The sequence below is a fragment of the Mastomys coucha genome, unplaced genomic scaffold (genome assembly GCF_008632895.1).
Source record: "Mastomys coucha isolate ucsf_1 unplaced genomic scaffold, UCSF_Mcou_1 pScaffold23, whole genome shotgun sequence".
In the NCBI taxonomy this organism is placed as follows: Eukaryota; Metazoa; Chordata; class Mammalia; order Rodentia; family Muridae; genus Mastomys; species Mastomys coucha.
The window spans coordinates 35,992,595-36,001,102 of record NW_022196906.1 but is presented as its reverse complement, the minus strand read 5'-3'; the positions used below and the strand labels follow the sequence as shown (position 1 = coordinate 36,001,102).

General features: G+C 44.5%; 1 protein-coding gene across 1 annotated transcript in view; it reads left to right on the top strand.

Annotated features, from left to right (window-relative positions):
• Sorl1 (sortilin related receptor 1) overlaps positions 1–8,508 on the top strand; it is a 163,470-nt gene that overhangs the window by 79,426 nt on the left and 75,536 nt on the right. The window contains exons 13-16 of the mRNA XM_031345625.1: positions 792–970; positions 3,725–3,911; positions 5,802–5,930; positions 6,418–6,503. Coding sequence (XP_031201485.1) covers positions 792–970; positions 3,725–3,911; positions 5,802–5,930; positions 6,418–6,503 — 581 coding nt within the window. The remainder of the gene's footprint in view (positions 1–791; positions 971–3,724; positions 3,912–5,801; positions 5,931–6,417; positions 6,504–8,508) is intronic.

The window sequence follows — 8,508 nt, the reverse complement described above, 5'->3', positions numbered from 1 at the left end:
TATATATATATATATATATATATATATATATATATAATAGATGACATACATGACAGTGTAGTCATCTACACTGTCCCACATTCTAGATTTGTTCAGTTGCATCAAATGGTACTGAGAGGCTGGGCTGAATCCAGACGCATGTGGTGTTTATTGGTGGTGCTAAGTGTGGGTAAGGGTGTGGCTCATCCGGCATGACATGCATTTCCCCAGCAATGAAGGGTTGGTTTGTGGGTTCATATCCTTAGGCCATATGGGCATCCTAGTCTCTTAGAATTTTACATGGTAATTTTAGCATTCAGTGATGATCTGTGTCTGATTTGATTACTGCAGTGGGGATTGCAGAATGGTAACACTTCACGTTCTGTTATCACTTCTTAATGGTATTTGGTGATATACCAATGTAAGAAAAGATGACTTCCTTCTCCCTCCTCCCCTCCCTCCTTTTCCTCCCCCCCCATCATTGGTAGTGATCCATGCCCTACTTTTATTCACTATGTATCATTACCATCATCTTTATCTTCCATGTCAAAATTTTTCTAAATTTGGCTGTTCAGAGTCCTGTCAGCTAGTTCCTACATCTTATTTTTCAGTAGGGAAGGTCTGAGATTGAACCTTACAGTGAGTGACACCCCAGTTCTTGTATGCTTTTTAAGTGACACAACCATAAACTTACCAGTTGTGAGGTCACCATTTCCTGGAGCGCTGGCAATGGCCATGAGCGATGTATGTAGAAACTGAGGCCTGCCTTCTAGAACTGTAACCTCAAGGCTCCTTTTGCTTGTATCGGGCAGGTACAGCACCAATGAAGGGGAGACCTGGAAGACATTCGTCTTCTCTGAGAAGCCTGTGTTTGTGTACGGGCTTCTCACAGAACCTGGCGAGAAGAGTACCGTCTTCACCATCTTTGGCTCTAATAAGGAGAGTGTCCACAGCTGGCTCATCCTGCAGGTCAATGCCACAGATGCCTTGGGTAAGCCCCTGCCTCCCAGGCCCTGGCTACAGACATAATGACTCACTGTCTGGAGTGGGCAGAGCGGCAGCTTAGATATCAGTGTCCTCCTTGTGACTCACTATGGCAGATGGCCCAAACATGTGTGTGAAAGACTCACGGCACTGGTACATGGCGTTTATTTACTCAGTTCTTCTTAAGGGGGGAAGCTTATGATTCTTTGGGTGTTGGTTTCCTTGTGCAGTACCTGGTAATAAGTCTAAATATATATCTGTTAAAAGTGTGAGTGGATAGGTGGAAGGGGGTTTTTCAAATTAGAGGTTCCTCGAGGCCCTATTCAAATATGTATGTCTGTATTAGCTCTCCCTTGGGGAAAAAGAGGGAAACTTTGTTTTGGCTCATGGTTTGGTCCATACTTCTTTGATATCTTCACTATAGTTGTACTAGGAGCTGTGATGGGAGAAGCCTACTTATCACAAAGTGTCTAGGAATCAAAGAGAGAGAGGAGGAGGGGCTGAGACCCCAACGCATTTGTTCCTGCTGGCTTTGTATGCCAACTGGACACAGGCTGGAGTCATCACAGAGAAGGGAGCTTCAGTTGGGGAAGTACCTCCATGAGATCCAGCTGTGGGGCATTTTTTCAATTTGTGATCAAGGGGGTTGGGTCCCTTGTGGGCGGTGCCATCCCTGTGCCGGAAGTCTTGGGTTCTATAAGAGAGCAGGCTGAGCAAGCCAGGGGAAGCAAGCCAGTAAGGAACATCCCTCCATGGCCTCTGCATCAACTCCTGCTTCCTGACCTGCTTGAGTTCCAGTCCTGACTTTCTCTGGTGATCAACAACAATGTGGAAGTAAGCTGAATAAACCCTTTCCCCCCCAATTTGCTTCTTGGTCATGATGTTTGTGCAGGAATAGAAACCCTGACTAAGACAACATTCCTTAAAGTCACACTCCTGATGACATTACTTCTCCTCTAGAGCTCACTTCCTAAAAACTCCACCATTTACCCATAGTGCCATAGGCCAGTGTCTAGCACCTGGGTCTTTGGACACATTAACGATCCGAAGAATAGCACAGCTTTAATGTGGGGTCCTTTGATGACTGTCTGCAGTCTAGTTACTATCTATTTGTTGGTGTATATATGCATGGAGGACTGATGGACTCTGGAGTGCTCTTTCAGACTGCTGCATTGATTTCTGCCCTTTCTCACTTCTCCTTCGCTGATATATTCCAGCTGCCCAGAAAGCTTCCTATGTCTTCTTACCTGAACCATTCAACATCAGGATTAGGATCTAACATCTCAGGATGTGCCGTTGGCATCTCAGTTGGAAGGTGTCTCTCCTCTGTCCATCACACTTTGAATTATATATCTGTGCCTGCAATTAGGTATCATGTCCCACCCCCTAATTATAAGGCACTTAGATTTCTTTATTATACCCACTGACTACCTTTATTGCCTCATAGATGATAGGGTTTTTAATAATTCTTTGCTCATTTGAGTGGCATTGTGTCGACAGGTGTGCATCAGCTTTGGGTAGTATTTAATCTGACACACATATTAAAAAGAGATACGAGGCACCAATTAGATGTAAGCATAGAATTCCCATAGGCGCACTGCTGACATCTTAAGTGGCTGTGGGCTGGTAGAAGAAGTATGAAGTTATCTTGTCATTTCCAGTCTTTCCACATAAAGATCCTGTACCATCAAGTAGGGCAAGCACTTCAGTGCTCTCAGCCCATACTACCAGGTTTGCTTTTCTTCTTAAGGAAGGAGGATGGGTTAGCAGCACCCCTGCATCACCTACCATAGTATCCCAGGAGAGACCCCAGCCCCAGCACAGCTCTACCTCACCCTGGCCTCTGCCACCTATTTGTAAAAGGAGCTACTGACTCTCCTAAAAATTTAGAGACTTGGCTAAGTTTTATGGTATATGGTAGAATTTCAGTACTGGGAATGTTGAGGTGGGGGATGAGGAGTTTGGGGTTCACCTGAACTCTCTGGATAGATCCTCTGCTTTATAAAACATTCCAGCAAGCAAGCCAGCAGGCCACCTAAGAACTCTGGGCTAGTAAGATGATGGTTCAGCTGGTAAATGTGCTTGATGTTCAGGCCTGGAGACCCCACTTTAATCCTGGTAACTCATATAAAGATGGAAGGAGGGACCTAACTTCATAGAGCTGTTCTCTGACTTCCACAAGTTCACCACTGCACACATACAAACACATTGCAAATAAATAAATAAATAAATAAATAAACAAACAAACAAATAAATAAGTTTAAAATACACAGTCTTAACCCAAACAAATGATAAAAAGCACACACACACACACACACACACACATACAGACACACACTATACACACGGGCACGCACGCACACCTCACACCCCACACACATACATACAATAAATAAGTAAATAAATAAATAAGTTTAAAATACACAGTCTCAGACCAAACAAATGACAAAAAGTGCATATACACATGTACATGCTTGCACACACACATATGCCTCAAATTTTACAATTCAGAAGTTGATGGTGCCAACTGTAACTGGCACCCTCACAGCTTTCTCAGAGGAGCTGTGTTACAGGACTGCCGCCTTCCTCCTCATGGCTGCTGCCCACCCTCGGGTTACTAGAGATGGGTAGTTTTGAGCTCTTGTACTTGCTGGATGGCTGCAGAGGCACCGGAAGCGGAAGGCTGCCTTGAGGGCTTGGAGACAGGAAACCCTGCCCTGGCCTGGATCTGATACATTGCTCGGTCCTTTTCTGTTCTCAGGGGTTCCTTGCACAGAAAACGACTACAAGCTGTGGTCCCCATCTGATGAGCGAGGAAACGAATGTTTGCTAGGACACAAGACAGTTTTCAAAAGGAGGACCCCTCATGCAACGTGCTTTAATGGGGAAGACTTTGACCGGCCGGTGGTTGTGTCCAATTGCTCCTGCACTCGGGAGGACTATGAATGGTTTGTTCTTCCTCCAAGCCCGGGATGTGGAGTTGGGTCATATCTGCTCTGTAGTGTGAGGCTAAAAGACGGAGAGCATGTTCTCTTTCTCTGAGGAAGGGGATTCCTTGAGCATGCTGTATGCAAGCAAGCACTGTACTAACATCTCAGCCCAGGTCCTCAAAAGCTCTCGAGTAGTCAGTCGGTAATAGGTGGATGGATCGGATGAAGGAAGGAGAGTAATAAACTCCCTGCCTTTGGGATGCACTGCCCACTAAGTGAGGATTATACAGGACAAACCATGTTGTCTTGTGGTTTGGGTTGTACTTTTCATCCAGGAGAATCTAGGACATAATCAATAAATGTTGAATTCAGTGTCAGAAAGTGAAGATCTTTGCATCTGAGCTCATGAGTATGAAAATTCCTGTGACTTAAAGAACTGGTAGCTTGAATCAAGGCTTGGAAAACACAGTACAAGGCATCGTATATTCTGTGGAGAGGTGGGGGTGGGGGGGTGGGGGGTGGAGAAGCCATGGGGCGAGGGCCAGGCTTGCGTTTGCCTGCTTCTGCTTCACCCTCCAAGCTGCGAGTTTGGCTGATGTGGTGCCCAGATTTTAGGAATCTGATGAATTAGACTGTCTTCTTCAAAGTTCAGGATGAGGCATCCAGGTATGGGGACAGGTTCTTAAGTGACACTGAATTCTTAGTCACAATGGTTTTCAAGGCTAGGAAGTGGTAGATCACTTAGCCGGCATGGACAAGGTCCTGGGTTTGACCTCCAGAACTTCAAAGAAAAATGTTGTTGTTTTTTTTTTTCTTTTTAAATTCCTCTTCTCGTTCTCCCGATGAGTTAAGGAGAAAGTATCACAGTTCTTAAACATTGGCTAATCCATTGTATGCGTGTGTGTGTGCATGTATGAATGTATGTATATATGTATGTATGTATGTATGCATGTGTGCATGCATGTATGTGTGTATAGTATATATATGTGTGTATGTGTGTATATATGTATGCATATATGTATGTGTATATATGTGTATGTATATATGTATGTGTATATGTATATATATGTATGTGTGTATGTGTATATGCATAAATGTATGTATGTATGTGTGTGTGTTAGGCATGTGTACCTGTGATGGCACATGTGGCTCTTTCCTACCTTGGTTCTGAGGTGAGTCTGTTGTTTCTGCTCTGTATGTGCCAGGCTGACTCACTCTAAGCTTGTAATCAGTTCTCCTGGCTCCTCCCTTCTTGGAATAGTAGTGCAGGGATTACAGCTAGTTACCACTGCAGCTGCCATTTTACATGGTGCTCATACTGTGTGCAGGAACCCTTACTAGCTATCGTCCTGACCCAATTAATTAATTAATTAATTAATTAATTTTTCTGTCTATTTATTTGAAATAGAGGTTTATATCCCAGGCTACTTTATATCTTCAGAACTACTATATAGTGGGGGGGGATGACTTTAAAGTTCTATTTTCTTGTCTCTACCTCCTAAGAGCTGGGATCACAGGTCTGTACCATCATACCTAGTGCTAATATTGAACCCAAGGCCTTGTGCATGCTAGGCAAGCACTCTACCAATGAATTGTAGCCTCAGACCCACTCTTTCTTTTTATCCAAGAGTCTGGATAGGCAGCTGAAGGTAGATGAGTTCTTGCTTTGGCATGATGACTTACATCCCTTTTGTCTGCTTAGGGGATATAGCAGTGGCTTTTCAGACGTGACTCTGACATATGGCTTCTTTGTAGATGTAGTTTAGTATACCAAAGTAGTTATTCTTTAAAGGTCCTGTGGCGTAGCCTATAGAATGTAAATAGTAGGTATGTGTACAGGATGCTGGGTTGGTTCTGAGGTGGATGGTGCATATCCTTGCTCTAAATGGACTCCAATTGCCTTTTCAGTGACTTTGGCTTCAAGATGAGTGAAGATCTCTCCTTAGAGGTTTGTGTTCCAGATCCTGAGTTTTCTGGGAAGCCCTATAGCCCTCCTGTTCCTTGTCCTGTGGGTTCTTCATACAGGAGAACGAGAGGGTAAGAACCTGCATCAGTTGGCTGGGTCAGGCTCACAAGGGCCTATGTGGGGAAGGAGGGAACTGTGAGAACCACTCAACTCTGCCCACATCCTAAATTCTCAAACCCCAAGTTACAGACTGCAGCTGGTTGGACAGCTTTTTAAGTTAATGGCATCTGCAATCTCCTACTTCCCGTGAGAGAGCAGAGTCTACAAGCTTTTCTGCAAGGCTGAGATCATCAGAAGAAGCCTCGGCTGGGGAACATCTTCAGAGGAGTTTCTAGGAGAGGGAGATTTTTAAGTGCTTCCCCGAGCAGTGCAGTAAACCACCTGGGTCTGCCTGTTCTAAATAACCACGAGCAAAATTGACTCAGAGCAACTAAACACTATCCTTCCAACTCTGCTGTCCATGGCCAGGAAAATGCGCTCAGTTGGGGCGCCTCCATGACCCAGATCCCCTCTCCCTGTTTCTGACTTCTTACTTTTGTGTGTTTGGCGGGTTAACAGCTATCGGAAGGTTTCTGGGGACACTTGCAGTGGAGGAGATGTGGAAGCGCGACTGGAAGGGGAGCTGGTCCCCTGTCCCCTGGCAGGTAAGACAGGTGGTTTCTTCCCTTTGCCTTCTTGAATCCTGGTTGGGTCATTCTGGTCTCACCCAGCTAGTCATGTGGCTCTTCTTACTTGGTGGGAGTGAAGTCAGAGAGTTTAGGTATCGTGAAGGCTTCTCCTTCCTTAAGCTTTACAGGCACATGAAGCCTTTGTGTAGTTTCACATCCTGAGGGAATGCGAACTATCTGGTGGTAGGTCAGGTTTTGGAGGGTAGTCTGTTTGGGACCTATTGAATGCTGAGCACTGGGTTGAAGAACAATCACAGACTTTGGTATGTCTCTCGGTTTGTCAAAGTTGAATGTACGCACATGCACATACATATATACATATATACATATGTACACACATATCACACATACCACACCACAGCACCCCCACATATATACACATACTTACCCACTTACACACGTGTATACATACATGCACACATGTGCACATATACCACATACACATGCACAGATGTACGCATATACCACACACATGCACACATGTATACATACACACATATACACCACCCCCACCCATCTCAGACATAATATACACATACAAATAAGCATACAAGTGCATATTCACACAATACATGACATATACCCCACACCCCTACCACCATACACACACTGCACCATATACACATACCACACCACACATATACTACATATACACATACATACAAATATGCACACATGTACACATTCACATGCATACAGCCACACATATGTACCACCACACACACACCACACCATACTCACATACCATATCACACATATACTATACACACACATATATATAAATATGTACACACATGCACATTCACATGCATACATGCACATATACACACCACACACACACACCACACCATACATGCATACCATATCACACATGTACTATACACACATACATATGCACAAATATGCACACACGTGCACATTCATATGCACATATACCTACCACACATCATACCACACATATATCACACACATATAGATATACATAAATAGGCACACAGGTGGCACAATCACACACACATACACCTACCACACACACACACATATACACACACACACACCATGACACACATATATACACACACGCTACAAAAAAAAAAAAAGGTTGTTTGGCCTCTTCTTTCATGGTTTCCAGGACTTATTCAGTCAGAGCTTTCTTCCTTCTTCTGAGGTCTCATCATCCCAAGGCTGATGGATGAGTGGCCCTGGCATCCATCAGCAGTGCTGTTTCGGTGGAAGTGCCGTGAGCTTCCAGGGAATCATGACCCAGGCACACCAATCATGACCCAGGCATCCCGCCTTCCATCTTCCACAGGCAGGCAGAGCAGGGCAGCCTCCCACCCCTCAGTGCTTGTCAGAGTTCCCTGCCTGACACTACTAAGCTAATTAGTCCCTTAATTTAATCTGCCATCATTACCAGAGTAATTACCATACCTCACAGTGGAGATGTAAAGAGAACCACTAATCCAGCAGATTCCTACAGATGCAGTGCTGCAGATACAGTGCCGTGCTCCCTGCAGGAGAGCTGCTGCTGAGGGCTTGGGTGAGGAGGGTTTGAGTGAGTGCTCTTGAGGGCCTGGAGTGCATACTTTCTTCATAAAGACTTCAGGGAAAATCCAGCAAGGGGCACAATTGTTTGTTTAAAGCCATCAGAACAGGCAAGAAAGCTATTTTCTCTTCTGATAGAAGAGGAGGGAACAGGGGACGAAATAGAAAAGTCTCATTTAGGGTAAGTTATCCCCTAAATGCAAGCAGGGAAGTACTCAGAGAAAAAGATGTTTTCTAGGTCTAATGGGAACCATCCCATCTTTGTAGAGATGAGGTAATCTGGGCATTTGGAAGGATTTTTTTTTTTTAAATGCAGCGATTTTTCTTCTTTATGATTACTGTAACAATGTATCTTTGCAGCAGCCAAACCCTCTGTTCCTTCTTTAAGGTAGAGCCCACATAGAGAAGCATTGTGTGCTACTCCACGCCACCCCCC